Below are 17,327 nucleotides of genomic sequence, written 5' to 3'. Positions count from 1 at the left end.
GGCGTTCCTCGAATTCCGATTGGCTGATAGGATTCTATCAGCCAATCGGAATTAAGGTAGGAAAAATCTGATTGGCTGATGGAATCAGCCAATCAGATTCAAGTTAAATCAGATTGGCTGATCCAATCAGCCAATCAGATTGAGCTGGCATTCTATTGGCTGATCGGAACAGCCAATAGAATGCGAGCTCAGTCTGATTGGCTGATCCAATCAGCCAATCGGATTGAACTTGAATCTGATTGGCTGATTCCATCAGCCAATCAGATTTTTCCTACCTTAATTCCGTTAAGTATAACGTAGGGGTTAATACATTTATTAGAGTAGCGGTGAGGTCCGGTCGGCAGATTAGGCAGATTAGGGGTTAATTATTGTAGGTAGCTGGCGGCGACGTTGTGGGGGGCAGATTAGGGGTTAATAAATATAATATAGGGGTCGGCGGTGTTAGGGGCAGCAGATTAGGGGTGCATAAGTATAACGTAGGTGGCGGCGGTGTGCGGTCAGCAGATTAGGGGTTAATTATTGTAGGTAGCTGGCGGCGACGTTATGGGGGGCAGATTAGGGGTTAATAAATATAATATAGGGGTCGGCGGTGTTAGGGGCAGCAGATTAGGGGTACATAAGTATAACGTAGGTGGCGGAGGTGTGCGGTCGGCAGATTAGGGGTTAATTATTGTAGGTAGCTGGCGGCGACGTTGTGGGGGGCAGATTAGGGGTTAATAAATATTATGTAGGGGTCGGCGGTGTTAGGGGCAGCAGATTAGGGGTAAATAAGTATAACGTAGGTGGCGGCTGTGTGCGGTCAGCAGATTAGGGGTTAAAACATTTTAATAGAGTGGCGGCGATGTGGGGGGACCTCGGTTTAGGGGTGCATAGGTAGTTTATGGGTGTTAGTGTACTTTAGAGCACAGGAGTTAAGAGCTTTATGAACCGGCGTTAGCCCAGAAAGCTCTTAACTCCTGACTTTTTTCTGTGGCTGGAGTTTTGTCGTTAGATTTCTAACGCTCACTTCAGCCAAGACTCTAAATACCGGCGTTAGAAAGATCCCATTGAAAAGATAGGATACGCAAATGGCGTAGGGGGATCTGCGGTATGGAAAAGTCGCGGCTGGAAAGTGAGCGTTAGACCCTTACCTACACGACTCTAAATACCAGCGGTAGCCCAAAACCAGCGTTAGGAGCCTCTAACGCTGGTTTTGACGGCTAACGCAGAACTCCAAATCTAGGCCACTGACTTTTCAGAGAGGTGGAAGGGATTTGAGTACTCCTTGAGTTTTGGGAATCTTTGCCTCGACCTAGTGGCCAGGAATTGAATCCCAGACGTAATGGACTCACCGACTCTCATCACATTATGAAAGAAAATGTGAGACACTTCAGTACATATATTTTATAAGTTTAAATGTAGAAATACAGTTTAAACAAACTCACTAAAACAATAGCTCAGTACTACAGCACAAAAGACACTCAACTGAAAATGTAAAATTTTAATATATAATTATAATTCAATTTCATATAAAAAGCAAGGAAATTCAATGGCACACAATGTTAGGTATTAAGTTAATGATGATTTTTATTTTTATAAAGATATATATATATATATATATATATATATATATACACACACACACACTCACCGGCCACTTTATTTGGTACACCTGTTCAATTGCTTGTTAACACAAATTGCTAATCAGCCAATCACAAGGGCAGCAACTAAATACATTTAGGCATCAAACCAAGCATCAGAATGGGAAGAAAGGGGATTTAAGTGACTTTAAACGTGGCATGGTTGTTGGTGCCAGACAGGCTGGTCTGAGTATTTCAAAAACTGCTGATATACTGGGATTTTCATGCACAACCATCTCTAGGGTTTACAGAGATGCTATCATGTCAATATGGACCAAAATGTCTGAGGAATGTTTCCAACACCTTGTTGAATCTATGCCACAAAGAATAAGGCAGTTCTGAAGGCAAAAGGGGGTCCAACCCGGTACTAGCAAGGTGTACCTAATAAAGTGGCTGGTGAGTGTATGTTCAGTATGTATGTATGTATGTATATGTATATATATATATATATATATATATATATATGCCGCCACACTCATCATCACCAGGGGCATGGCCGTTAAGCAATACACACTTTTCACCTTTCAATTTTGATTGGACTTTCCCAAGCGTCATTCAGAGTGACAGCTGCACTGGCTTTTTTTACACATAGTAAGGGTTCGAGGAATTAGACCAATAGTTTTGCTTATTTATCATAAAGTTACTTAAACCTATTATACAGTGTATACAAAATGTATACTCAGATATATCATAATATACAATGTATAACCATGAGAGAAAATGTGAATCATCATCTTTCATATAATTATACCCAAATAAATGTAAGGCTCTGTTTCAATAAGACAGACTTTTAATCAGATCCGTTATATGGAACCCTGGATGAACTAAAGGAGTTCATGGAGATACTAAACCAGAATGATTGGAACTTAAAATTCACTTATACTTATATTGAAACAGAACTTACATTCCTAGATTTAAAAATTAGCAAATTAGGTGATAAAACAATTACCCAATCCTTTAGAAAATCCACGGCGGCCAATACACTTTTAGAGGAGTCACCATCCTTTAACACAAATAAAATCTATTCCAGTAGGACAATGCCTGAGACATTGTAGAAGTTGCTCCACCATGTCAAAATTCAAGGAATGTGATGAGGATCAAACTAAAAGGTTTAAGGCCCGATGGTACTTAAACTCCTGAATTAAGAAAGGTTATCAGAGAGCAAAAAAGACATCTAGAGAAAGTCTAAAGTCAGATATATATCAACCTACAATAGTAGATGGAATGATTTTAAATGGAAAGTGTTAACAATTGATAAAGAAATAACAGAAATTGTGGGAGAATCTCACTCGTTAACGGCTCAGAGAGCCCCTTCCCTTAAAGATAAGTTGGTCACATTTATTTCATCAGACCGAATATAAATACAAATAAAAATTGGTTAAATAGAAAAAATCTGGAATCAGTAAATTTATGCTAAAAGGAAACAAAATAATGAATTTAAGTGGGAAAAAGTTTTCAATTAAAGGCCATATAAATTGTAGGAGTACTGGTGTTAAATTAGCTAGTTACACGCTCTTGTCCAAAATTCTACATAGGTAAAACTTATAGGGAACTACATGAACATATTAAGGAACATCTTAGGGATATTGAATAGAAAAGGATTAAAAGTAGTGGAATAGCAAGACACTTTATGGAGTGTCATAATAGCAGTGACAGAGATTTTCATTGGATAGAACTAGAGTTAATTGATTAAAAATCTAGAGGAGGAGATTTTGATAAACTGCTATTAAAAGACGAATGTAAATCGATCTATAATATGGACTCTTTGCAACCACAGGACTTAAATGAGGAAATGAATTATGATCCATGTCCAGATTAAAATAAAGAATTGTTCAGGTATTTTTTGAGAAACTAATGATGTAAAAAGTAAAAACTAAAATTAACTATTCCTCCAAATACTGTGTCACAATGTGCGAGGATTCATTATAAAAAAACATTTTGTTAAGGAAATGACCTGAACATGTGTAGATATTAAAGGGATAGTCAACACCAGAAGGTGTGTTGTTTTAAAAGATAGATCATTCCTTAATTACCCATTCCCCAGTTCTGCATAACCAACACAGTTATACTAATACACGTTTTACCTCTGTAATTACCTCTATCTAAGCCTCTGCAGACTGCCCCCTTATTTCAGTTATTTTGACTGACTTGCATTTTAGCCAATTAGTGCTGCTCACTCCTAGGTAAATTCATGTGTATGAGCTCAATGTTATCTATATGAAACACATGAACTAACTCCCTCTAGTGGTGAAAAACTGTCAAAATGCATTTAGATTAGAGGCGGCCTTCAAGGTCTAAGAAATTAGCATATGAACCACCTAGGTTTAGCTTTCAACTAAGAATACCAAGAGAACAAAACAAAATTGGTGATAAAAGTAAATTGGATTGTTGTTTATAATGACATGCCCTATTTGAATCATGAAAGTTTTATTTGGACTTGACTGTCCCTTTAATAGAGAATATAATGGTTCTGATTAAAGGTCTATCTTATTGAAATAAAGCCTTTACATTTTTGGGGTATAATATGAAAGATGATTATTCCCATTTCCTCTCATGGTTATACATTGTATAGTATGGTATATCTGAGTATACATTTTGTATATATAATAGGTTTAAGCAACTTTAGGATAAATGAGCACTCTTTAGGTTGTCTGAGCATCATGGGAAATGTAGTTCCAAAACATCTGGGGGCCCAAGGTTGCTGACCCCTGCTTTAACTAGCTCTTTCATTCTGGTTTTAATCTAGCTATGTGCTTCCAAGAGAATGTCAGACTCTCTTGATGTTGTATGTATGTCTCTATATAAAATACATATATAATATACATGTATACATACATCTGAGAGAAGAAAGAATCTGTGTGAAATTAATCTACATATATAATGAAAGAAAGGGATAGTAAACCCACATTTTTTCTTTCATGATTCAGATAGAGCATGCAATTTTAAGCAACTTTCTTATTTACTCCTATTATTCATTTTTCTTCGTTCTCCTGCTATCTTTATTTGAAAAAGAAGGCATCTAAGCTAAAGGGACACTGAACCCAATTTTTTTCTTTCGTGATTGAAATAGAGCATGCAATTTTAAGCAAATTTCTAATTTACTCCTTGTATCAATTTTTCTTCGTTCTTTTGCTATCTTTATTTGAAAAAGCAGGCATCTAAGCTAAGGAGCGAGACAATTTTTGGTTCAGAACCCTGGAAAGGAGTTGTTTATTGGTGGGTGAATTTATCCATCAATCAGCAAGAACAACCCAGGTTGTTTACGAAAACTGGGCCGGCATCTAAACTAACATTCTGGCTTTTCAAGTAATAATACCAAGACAATGAAGAAAATTTGATAATAGGAGTAAATTAGAAAATTGCTTCAAATTGCATGCTCTATCTGAATCACAAAAGAAAAAATTTGGGTTCAGTGTCCCTTAATGACCACAGCACTTTTCCATTTTCTGTCCGTTTGGGACCAAGGCTATTTTTACATTTTTGCGGTGTTTGAGTTTAGTTGTAATTTTCCTCTTACTCATTTACTGTACCCACACATATTATATACCGTTTTTCTCGCCATTAAATGGACTTTCTAAAGATACAATTATTTTCATCATATCTTATAATTTACTATAATTTTTTTTTATAAAATATGAGGAAAAAATGAAAAAAAAACACACTTTTTCTAACGTTGATCCCCAAAATATGTTACACATCTACAACCACCAAATAACATCCATGCTAAATAGTTTCTAAATTTTGTCCTGAGTTTAGAAATACCCAATGTTTACATGTTCTTTGCTTTTTTGCAAGTTATAGGGCAATAAATACAAGTAGCACTTTACTATTTCCAAACCACTTTTTTTCAAAATTAGCGATAGTTACATTGGAACACTGATATCTATCAGGAATCCCTGAATATTCCTTGACATGTATATTTTTTTTTTAGAAGACATCCCAAAGTATTGATCTAGGCCCATTTTGGTATATTTCATGCCACCATTTTACCGCCAAATGCGATCAAATAAAAAAAATCATTCACTTTTTCACAAATTTTTTCACAAACTTTAGGTTTCTCACGGAAATTATTTACAAACAACTTGTGCAATTATGGCATAAATGGTTGTAAATGCTTCTCTGGGATCCCCTTTGTTCAGAAATAGCAGACATATATGGCTTTGGGGTTGCTTTTTGGTAATTAGAAGGCCGCTAAATGCCACTGTGCACCACACGTGTATTATGCCCAATAGTGAAGGGGTTAATTAGGGAGCTTGTAAGGTTAATTTTAGCTTTAGTGTAGAGATCAGCCTCCCACCTGGCACATCACACCCCCTGATCCCTCCCAAACAGCTCTCTTCCCTCCCCCACCCCACAATTGTCCCCGCCATCTTAAGTACTGGCAGAAAGTCTGCCAGTACTAAAATAAAAGTTTTTTGTTTTTTAAAAAAAAATAATAATAATAATAATTCTGCTGTGTAGGATCCCCCCTTAGCCCCCAACCTCCCTGGACCACCCCCAAACAGCTCTCTATCCCCTCCCCCCTCTGCCTTATTGTGTGCTGTATTGGGTACTGGCACCCTCTCCCAGATCGCTTAATATTTTTTATTCCCACCCTCTCTCCCACCGAGTCCCACCTTGTCCCTCCTTACACTTGTTCCATAGTGCAGGGTTCCCACTCGCCGTGCGCGCACCCACCCCCGTGAACGCGCACTCTCTGCATCGGACTGCTAAAAACTGTTATTGCAGGATGCCTCAATATCGAGGCATCACTGCAATAACAGGAAAGCGACTGGAAGCGATCAGGATCACTTCCACCGCTTTCAAAGACCAACGACGTACAGGGTACGTCCTCGGTCAATAACTGTATTTTTTTGGAGGACGTACCCTGCACGTCGACGGTCACTAAGGGGTTGAAGGGACACTAAACGCAAATTTTTTTCTTTAATGATTCAGATAGAGCATGCAATTTTAAGCATTTTTTTCATTTACTCCTGTTATCAATTTTTCTTTGTTCTCTTGTTATCTTTATTTAAAAAACAGGAATGTGATGCATAGGAGCTGGCCCATTTTTGGTTGAGAACCTGGGTTATGCTTGCTTATTGGTGGGTAAATGTCAGCCTCCAATAAGCAAGCGCTATCCATGGTGCTGAACCTAAAATGGGCTGGCTGCTAAGATTTACATTCATGATTTTCAAATAAAGATAGCAAGAGAACGAAGAAAAATTGATAATAGGAGTAAATTAGAAAGTTGATTAAAATTGCATGCTCTATCTGAATCATGAAAGAAAAAATATGGGTTCAATGTCCCTTTAAGGAGCCAGTCAATTTTTAGTTTAGACCCTGGACAGCATTTAGCCACCAATCAGCAAGAACAACCCAGGTTGTAAACTAAAAATGGGCCGGCTTGTAAACTTACATTCTTGCTTTTCAAATAAAGATGGCAAGAGAATGAAGAATAATTGATAATAGGAGTAAACTAGTTGCTTAAAATTGCTTAAAATCTGAATCATGAAAGATAAAATTTGGATTCAGTGTCCCTTTAATGGTGACTTAATCAGTTGCCTTCCAGGTCCTTCTAAAAATGTATTTAAATATATTTTATTTAAAGTTCTGAAATGTGTGCCATCATTTTAAAAGCTCATCTCTGTGGTAAAAAGGTATCAAACTACTATGCTTTTAAGGGGAAAGTCTCGTCAGTTCCTGCACAAATACTAGGGATGTGCATAATGCATAATTTTGTTATTCAGCATTTGTTAATGAAATAAAAGGGCAGAAATTGCTGCAGTCTGTTGCATTCGGCTAATGTTGACACCAGATTTATTAGAGTAAGAGTGACTCACAAATATCTTTATTAAAGCCACAGTCCATGGCAATTTTCATCTTTCATTTCATTAGTGAATGAAGTTATGCACATCCGTATTGAATAACTGTCTTAAAGGGACAGTCAACACCTGAATTTTTGTTGTTTAAAAATATAGATAATCCCTTTATTACCCATTCCCCAGTTTTGCATAACCAACACAGTTATAATAATACACGTTTTAACTCTGTAATTACCTTGTATCTAAGCCTCTGCAGAGTGCCCCCTTATGTCAGTTCATTTGACAGACTTGCATTTTAGCCAATTAGTGCTCACTCCTCTGTAAATTCACATGCGTGAGCTCAATGTTATCTATGTGAAACACATGAACTAATGCCCTCTAGTGGTAAAAAACTGTCAAAATGCTTTCAGATTAGAGGCGGCCTTCAAGGTCTAAGAAATTAGCATATGAACCTCCTAGGTTTAGCATTCAACTAAGAATACAAAGAGAACAAAGCAAAATTGGTGATAAAAGTAAATTGGAAAGTTGTTTAAAATTACATGCCCTATTTAAATCATGAACGTTTTTTTGGGACTTGACTGTCCCTTTAATAGTCTCTTACATAGATACGTATGTATTGCTTGTTATTTATCCTTTGAAGAGAGTTCACATAAAGAGCAAATATGCAATTTTTTATGTGCTACTTTTGGGTGCACGTATAACAATTGTTAATGTTTAACATGTAAAACAAACTATTTTAAAATATGTTAAATGTTCTTTTAAAAGAGATCTCTAATGGCACTTTAACCTATATTCTGTGTTTTTATTGCAATATAACTAATTACAACTTATATATACTGTATATTATTCACACTACAATATAAATTATATGTCTATGCCAAATGAAGCAAGTCCATTTATTTGGAGATTTATAAATTGGTTTGGATTTGGTAGTTTTCACAGTATGTTTAGTCTGGCAGACTTGGGGGAAAAATGATCTAAATATACCTGGTGGGCTTTAAAGGGACAGTAAAGTCAAAATTAAAGGGATATGAAATCCAAAAATGTTCTTTTGTGATTCAGAGAGAACATACCATTTAAAAAAAAAGTTTCCAATTTACTTCTATTATGAATTCTGCTAAGTTCCCATGAGAAACTGTGTTGAAGAGATACCTAGGTAGGCATCTGGAGCACTATATGGCAGGAAATAGTGCTACCATCTAGTGCTCTTGCAAATGGATACAATTCTTGCAAAACTGCTGCCATATAGTGTTTCAGAAATGGCCCGACTTCTACGCATACGTTTCTGCTTTTTATCAAAAGATACCAAGAGAAGAAAAATTGATAATAGAGGTAAATTAGAAAGTTGTTTAAAACTGCATGTTCTATCTGAATCATGAAAGAAAAAAAATTGGAATTCATATCCCTTTAAACATTCATGACTCAGACAGAGCATGCAATTTTACACAACTTTCCAATTTAATTTGATCTAATTTGCTTTGTTCTACTACCATGTGCTGATAGGTGGCTGCACATCTATGCCTCCTTTCATTGGCTCACCTAATGTAGTGATGGAACATATACATGGATGTAGAATAATACAAAAGTTTAGTAGGTAGGAATAATGGTTTCCTGTCTTCTGGTATATGCTTGTACATAACTGAAACAGCCATGCAGCAGTCAGAATGCATTGCAGAATCTTTTAGTATACTAATGCTAATTTCTCTGTCCTCAGGATGAACAAATTGCAAGAGAGAGAACAATATATAAAATTGAAGGGGGTTGCTGTGCCCTCGCGGCTGTGTATTTAATGGGCAAGCTCTATGTAGCCAATGCAGGTGACAGCAGGTAAGACTAGATACAATGTATTTATCAATTGTAGTGTTCTGAGCTGCAATTTTTGTCTGCTAGTATAGAGACATATATATATATATATATATATATACATACAGTATCAAATATATATATATATATATATATATATATATATAATTAGTAAATAGGAACTCAGTTTGCATAACGAAGTAAATGTTTTCAAGTAATGAACCCCATTGTGAAAAAAATTTTCAAGATTTCAAACATTTAAAGCTGATCTTTGTTTTCAAAAATTGGTGTCATACCCCTCGAAAAGCCCCATGAGTATTGTTTCTTATCTTCTTGCTGTGGCCAATTGGAGCCCGATAAAATTGGGCCCCGGCACTGATATACTGTTCTGTTCTCTAAAAGATAACAGTTTTAACAATCTTATTATTCTAAACAGAACAAATTGTGTGTTTTTTTTTTTGGCATGTACAGTCTGATTTACCAGTACCAGTGTCTGTTGTCACTGAATGTTCCTTTAACTCCAGCAGAATTGCATTGAAGGTCATAAACCTATGTTAACAAACAGTACACACAATACACTTACTAAACCTAGCCAAAACAAACACAAAAATGTATTATGATCTTTAGAATTTATTATAAAGTTACAGAAATACTTGTTATAATACTTATTGGAACAAAGCTTAGTTGCTTTGCAGGCTATCACTGTTACAGAATAGCTTCATAGCTTTTACTGGTTTATCTCAGTTTTTCCTCACAAGCACCAGCTGGGTGCCTACACACATTATCATGATGTGATCACTGCTCCGCCCCTTTCTGTCTCTAAAATGGAGGATAAAGACTCTGACATTAAAAAATTAGTATTTATTCCTGTGAAAGTGCAGCAGACTAAGATCTGACAAATCTAAATCTCAGTGTGTAGCACTTTCAAAAGAATAAATATGGCTCCAAAAGCTGAATGCCACGAGCGGCCGCCTTCTTCCTGATTCATTAGGTCACGAAGTGCACAAATGCACATATCTACTGTAATGTAGAGACCAACATATGCAACTACTACTTACTTGTATATTAAATTAAGTGACTTTAAACCATTATATCTCAGCACTGAGAATAGCATCCGCTAGAAAAATAAATATATCTGCATGCCAAATTACATACAAATTGGTTCAACAGGTTTTACTTTACATTCAGCTAATTGTTTTCATTGTTAAGAAATGGGGAAAAGTATGATTTGTTTATTCAAATCTTAAAGGGACAGTTCACTGTAAAATTGTTTTTCCCTGAATGTGTTCCCCATGACTGGTTATACCAAAAGCAGCATATAAAACGTATGAGAGATTGTTCATTCATTCTTCTTTTTGAAAAATAAATAGCTGAGTTTGCTCTTTGAAACCACAGCCCATCAAAATAGGCTTGGCTTGCTGACAGATCTGATCTTGTTATCTTATCATTCATATGCTTCCCTTACTTATCTCTGTCTCTGTACAATACTTAGAAAGAACAATTGAAAATGAACATTTTAGAGCAGGTACAATGGATAATTGGGAACAAATTAAAGGAGAGAAAGTTATATCCCTTTAATGACTCCAAAATCAACATTTATTAATTTACTTGAAATTTTCAGTAGTTACAATCACTGATGGTGCCCACAAAACTGACAAGTTTCAAAGAAATGTGTTCATGCAATCAAAAGTTACAAGCATCTTAAAAATATGGTTTATCATTGAACATTCCTACAAGCAAACTATACCACCATGCTGCTAGAATATTCATGTAGCCCTCATTTTACAACAGTAGGTTTTCACATAATTTTGCATGATGATCTGACACCCTGAGAGATAAGAAAATTACATATTGCACTTTATATGAACTTTCTTCAAAACTCTCTTCAAAAGGATATATTACCTGAAACTGTGAGAGACACAATTAAAGGGACAGTAAAAATTATTCTAGAGGCGTGGTCAGAATTTTTCACCTGCACTTAGGGCCATCATTCAGAATTCATCAATACTTTTGCCCTTGATGCTATCTCGCCTTGTGGTCTTGTCACACTGCTTTTATGGACTCTTATATAGAGGAAGTTTATTTTTATTTTTTTCGTTTTCATATTCTATAATTTCTTTCTTATGGCATGGAGAGTCCATGACTTCATTCTAATTACTAGTGGGATATTCAACTCCTGGCCAGCAGGAGGAGGCAAAGAGCACCCCAGCAGAGCTGTTAAGTCTCACTTCCCTTACCCATAATCCCCAGTCATTCTCTTTGCCTCTGTCAATGGAGGATGTGCGAAGATGGCGTCTGAAGATGTTTAATCTTTTTATGGGTACGTTTCCCTGCAAGCAAGGATTGGGGCTATGCTGTGTCCATGTCAATTTCTTTAGTAAGAGTACCCTTACCCCTATACTCACACACATCTTCAACCTCTCCCTCAGCACTGGTATAGTTCCCACATCTCTTAAACATGCATTAGTCACACCTATCCTCAAAAAACCTTCTCTCGATCCAACCTCCCCATCCAACTACCGCCCTATTTCCCTACTACCTCTTGCCTCAAAGCTTCTTGAAAAGCTAGTATATGCATGTCTATCCCATTTCCTTACATTAAACTCCCTCCTTGACCCACTGCAATCTGGATTTCGCCCCCTTCACTCAACAGAAACAGCAATTGTTAAGGTTACCAACAACCTGCTTAAAGCAAAATCAAAAGGCCACTTCTCTCTACTTATCCTCCTTGATCTGTCTGCAGCCTTTGATACTGTCGACCACCCTTTTTTGCTCTATACCCTCCAATCCTTCGGCATCTGTGACACAGCTCTCTCTTGGTTCTCTTCCTATCTGTCTAACCGTACCTTTAGTGTAGCCTTCTCTGGGGTATCCTCTGCCCCGTTACCTCTTCTCAATCTACACGTCCTCACTAGGTTCCTTAATAACGTCCCACAGGTTTCATTATCATTTGTATGCCGACTATACCCAAATCTACCTCTCTGCACCAGAATTATCTCCTTCCTTGCTAACCCATGTCACTAACTGGCTCTCATATCTCATCTTGGATGTCCTCTCACTACCTCAAGCTAAATCTCTCCAAAACTGAGCTCCTTATTTTCCCCCCTTCTTAAAAAATCTCCACCCCCCATGTCTCTATAACTGTTGACAACTCCATCATTACCCCAACCTCACATGCCCGATGTCTTGGGGTCACACTTGACTCAGATCTTTCTTTCACTGCTCACATTCAGTCCTTGGCTAAAGCCTGCCACTTCCACCTTAAAAACATCGCTAAAATTAGACATTTCCTTACACAAGACCCAACAAAGATTTTAATCCACTCTCTCATCCTTTCCCGCCTCGACTACTGCAACTCTATCCTCTCTGGTCTCCATAGCTGCCACATAGCTCCTTTACAATCCATAATGAATTCCTCTGCCAGGCTCATCTTCCTTACACGTCGCTCTTCATCTGCCGCACCTCTCTGCCAATCCCTTCACTGACTTCCTCTTGTCTCCAGGATTAAACACAAAATTCTCACTCTGACACACAAAACCCTCAATTGCATTGCTCCCCCTACATCTCAGACCTTGTCTCCAGATACTCTCCCTCCCGTCCCCTTCGCTCCGCTCATGATCTCCTACTCTCCTCCTCTCTTGTTACCTCCTCACATTCCCGTCTACAAGATTTCTCTAGACTGGCTCCCCTCTTATGGAACTCTCTGCCTCGCTCCACAAGAATCTCCCCTAGTTTTAGTTTTAAAAGCTTCAAGTGCTCCCTGAAGACTCTACTATTCAGGGACGCTTACAACCTACATTAACCTTCCTATCTCCACTGCTATCCCCTAAAACTCCATAGCATGTAAGCCTATGAGCCCAGCTGTTTGTAGTCCACCTTCATAAGAGCCGACTACAACAGTGCAACTCTCGGCAGGGCCCTTCACCCATTTGATCCCTGTTATCGTTTTTTTATACCACCTATGTTCATATTGCTGCAGAACCTGTTGGCGCTCTACAAATACCTGATGATAATAATAATAATAATGGTGGCTATTAGCAGTTAGAAGACGGCGAGGTAGTCTTTACTTCTAACATTATTGCTACCCCTATTTCAGAAAGCCAGAGTTAGTTATTCTGTTCTTTCTTTTCTACAGGTCCCTGGTAGAGGTAGAGGAATCTGCCACACCTTTAGAAATCATTCCCTTCCTGACAGAACAGGATCCACAGGTAAGTGCTTTCCCTTCTAGGTTAGAGAGTACTGGCACTTTAAGGGTTAATCCCTCTGTGGAACAACACAAGAATTGGGACTCAGTATCTCTTAATGGAGATTTGTGTAACTGACATTCTTTTGGGCACAGCATATAGAAACCAGAAAGAGGGGGTTATGAGGCTGACTTTATGTGGACATGGAACTTCCCAAAGGGCAAAAACCTTATGGCAAGGAAATAGACACTTTATTGTTCATCCAGAACAATTCAGAGACCCCCAATATAGGATGGCATCGATACATTTGGTTAGCAATCCGGAATACAGATCAAAAAGCACTCTGTTACAGGAGGGCTTAGAGATCGTTTGTTTTTTCTGGGGGGTTTTTCGTACCGTTTTTATTTAGTTAATGGCGCACTTAATTTTCTTCTTAAAAGGGAAGAGTCCACAGCTGCATTCATTACTTTTGGGCAATACAGAACCTGGCCACCAGGAGGAGGCAAAGACACCCCATCCAAATGCTTAAATACCTCCCCCACTTCCCTCATCCCCCAGTCATTCTTTGCCTTTCATCACAGGAGGTTGGCAGAGAAATGTCAGAAGTCGAGATAGTCTCTCATGGAGGGTAGTACTCTTCTCAATGGGACTGGAGTTTCTAGTAATCCTGTCAGCCTCTCAGTTAGAGCATGGATGAAAGTTAGAGTCCGGAGATGCAGGGAGAGTTTTCCTGCGAATACATCCCAACTCATATTAACAGCTCCTTGGTAATCAGCGTTGATGAGTTTCGCTGCCTACCTTTCTTCACTCAAGTCCATGTCAGAAGCGAGGCTACTATCTGTCACCCTTTAAGGGCCGTGTTCCTGTTCCACGGCGTAGATTCCGGTAAGATCGTTTCATTTTATTTCAATATGTGAATGTAATGTTAACGAAACAAGGTAGGGTCCCAGTGGGACTCCTTTTATCTTAATAAGGAATCATGAGTTAATATCTCCTGAGGGGTGTTATTAAACAGGGGGACTTTTAATCATGTTTGTTATATGGTTCTATCTGCAAATGTGTAGCTATATACTTAGGTTCACTGCCTTTACGGAACATAACGGCTTTCTTTTAATGACGCAATCTTTCCAGATTGTGCGCCTTTTTCATGACTGGCACGGTGCACCTTGTGACGGGTGTGGTTACGTTGGTTTTCACTTCCGTATGCTGTCTGTGGGAGACCGAGAGAGTCTTGCTCGTGGGTTGTCTGGTTCACAGGAGGTGGTGAGTGCCTCAGCCATTGGGGGTGTTAAAGGGTGCCAGTTAGTTTCTTGTCATTTTTGTAATCCCAAGATTATGGAGGATTCCGATATGCGCGACACAGATGCCTCCGATACGGAGGATGTGTCTTGTGATGAATATAAAATGGCCCGGGTAATCAATACCCATCAGTTATGTTCTGATTGCTGTTCTAGAGTACTCTCTTCTCCCGAAGCAGGGAGCATAGAGTGCATTGAGCCATCCGCCTCCGAGGTTTCCATGATCCGTGAAGCGAGTGCCCCAGTCCATTTCCCAGCTACGCAAGCAGGTGTCCAGGGTGGCTTGTTTCCTCCAGAGGTTACGGCACGGTTCCGCATGGCCATTTCTATGGCGCTGGATCATTTATATCTCCCAAGTGAAGTATTTCTAAGATACTGTCCGTGTTCCGTTAACCAGGGCCTGTCGAGCGTGGGATCACCCAATTCAGTTTGGCCTTCTGGGGAAGCGTTGGCCCCTGAGGCTTCAGGGGCCCCTATATCAGAGCCAGGGTCTTCAGTTGATCCGGCGAGGAATGATTTTGCCTTCCATTATAGGCTGGCTCACCTTCGTGTTCTTTTAAGACATGTTTTGGCAATGTTGGAGGATCCCAGTCCTAGCGGGCCGAGGGATCCGAGGCCTTAGAAGCTGGATGGCAAAATCGATATGACGTTTCTGGATGAAGCCAATCTCCTTAACGTAGCCGTTTTTCTTTTTCTTTGTTTTTCAGTTCCAGTTCTGAGCTTGGGTGAACGGGGCTTTTCATCGACTGGTCCTGTTGTCGTCCTCATTCACTGTGGGCGTTCACCCGATGGGTGCGGCCTTCATTTTATTATGTTTGATCCGGATGGATGTGTTTAATTTGTTTTTTTTTCTTAAGCTCATGTCTGTTAGATTTTCGTTTTTTATGAACGTTCTTCTCTGGAACCGATACTTGCTATTTAGGTCGCGTGGGCACTTCCTCGGAAGTTGCGCACTTGTTGAACAATAGAATTATGTTTTTCTAGTTCATTTATCGATCCTTCGGGACAAATTTTCTTGGACCTTGCGCAGTTCTAGAGTGTCCTTATACCAGGCAGGTACTGGTCGGATACTTTTCTCTTGTAAGATGTACCGAGTCCACGGATTCATCCTTTACTTGTGGGATATTCTCCTTCCCAACAGGAAGTGGCAAAGAGAGCACACAGCAGAGCTGTCCATATAGCTCCCCCTCTAGCTCCACCCCCAGTCATTCTCTTTGCCGGCTCTAAGCAATCGGAAGGGTAAAGTGAATGTGGTGTTAGAATTGTAGTTTTTATTTTCTACAAGCAAGAGTTTGTTATTTTAAATGGTACCGGTGTGTACTATTTACTCTCTAGCAGAAAGTAGATGAAGATTTCTGCAGGGAGGAAGATGATTTTAGCAGGTTGTAACTAAAATCCACTGCTGTTCCCACACAGGACTGAGGAGTACAAGAGAACTTCAGTTGGGGGGAACGGTTTGCAGGTTAGGCTGCAATAAGGTATGTTCAGTCATTTATTTCTAGACAAGACTGTGATAATGCTAGAAAAGACTGTTAATATCCCCATGAGGGAAGGGTAAGCTATATTCAGAGACTAAGTATGGAATTTCAAGCTTACATCACAGGGCTAGTTTATGCTGGTTGACACTACTTCAGGGCAAACGGTTTTTATTGAAAATATCGTTTTTTGAGACACTTTGAAGGTTCCTTTTGGTTTCTTTCAGGGGTTATTACCCACATGGCTATTACTAAAACACTTGGGAGTGTTTCTTTAGGCCTCACAAGCACCGGAGTGAGGTGGGAGGGGCCTAATTTCGCGCCTCAGATGCGCAGTTAATTTGACTAGAAGTTCAGGCTGCAGTTTGAGGGCCTATAAGAAGCTTTTTCCCCACAAATCTGGTTCCCAAGGGCAGGTAGGGCCACAGCAGAGCTGTGGCAAGATGCTGAAGTTTCTTTAACTGTTTTTTTGGCTTCTGTCGATCCGGTTTGGGCATTAAGGGGTTAATCGTTTATATTGCTAGTGGTGCAATCTTACTAATGCTTTAGGTACATACTGTAAAAATTTCGAAAAGTTTGCTGCATTTTTTCACTGTTTTGCAAAATTGTGTGCCTTTTTTATCTCTTAAAGGCACAGTAACGTTTTTTTCAAAGTGTGTTTTTACTTGATTAAAGTGATTTCCAAGACTACTAGTCTGTTAAACATGTCTGACACCAAGGAAAATCCTTGTTCAATATGTTTAGAAGCCATGGTGGAACCCCCTCTCAGAATGTGTCCCACTTGTACTGATATGTCTATACACTTTAAAGAACATATTGTTGCACTTAAAAAGGTGGCCCAAGATGATTCTCAGACAGAAGGTAATGAGGTTAGCCCGTCAACCTCTCCCCAAGTGTCACAACCAGTTACGCCCGCTCAAGCGACGCCTAGCACCTCTAGTGCGTCTAACTCTTTTACCTTGCAAGACTTGGCGGCAGTTATGGATAATACCCTCTTGGTGTTCTTATCTAAACTGCCCGTGTTACCTGCAAAGCGTGATAGCTCGGTTTTAAGAACAGATAATGAGCATTCTGACGCTTTAGTAGCTGTATCCGATATACCCTCACAACACTCTGAAGTGGGGGCGAGGGATGTGCTGTCTGA

General features: G+C 39.0%; 1 protein-coding gene across 1 annotated transcript in view; it reads left to right on the top strand.

Annotated features, from left to right (window-relative positions):
• The window catches only part of LOC128653401 (protein phosphatase 1H), a 149,614-nt gene that overhangs the window by 77,377 nt on the left and 54,910 nt on the right, over nucleotides 1–17,327 (top strand). Inside the window, exon 4 of the mRNA XM_053706652.1 lies at nucleotides 9,138–9,250. Coding sequence (XP_053562627.1) covers nucleotides 9,138–9,250 — 113 coding nt within the window. The remainder of the gene's footprint in view (nucleotides 1–9,137; nucleotides 9,251–17,327) is intronic.

This window comes from Bombina bombina, chromosome 3 (genome assembly GCF_027579735.1).
Source record: "Bombina bombina isolate aBomBom1 chromosome 3, aBomBom1.pri, whole genome shotgun sequence".
In the NCBI taxonomy this organism is placed as follows: domain Eukaryota; kingdom Metazoa; phylum Chordata; class Amphibia; order Anura; family Bombinatoridae; genus Bombina; species Bombina bombina.
Note: the sequence above shows the minus strand (reverse complement) of the source record. Positions and strands in the feature narration are given on the sequence as shown.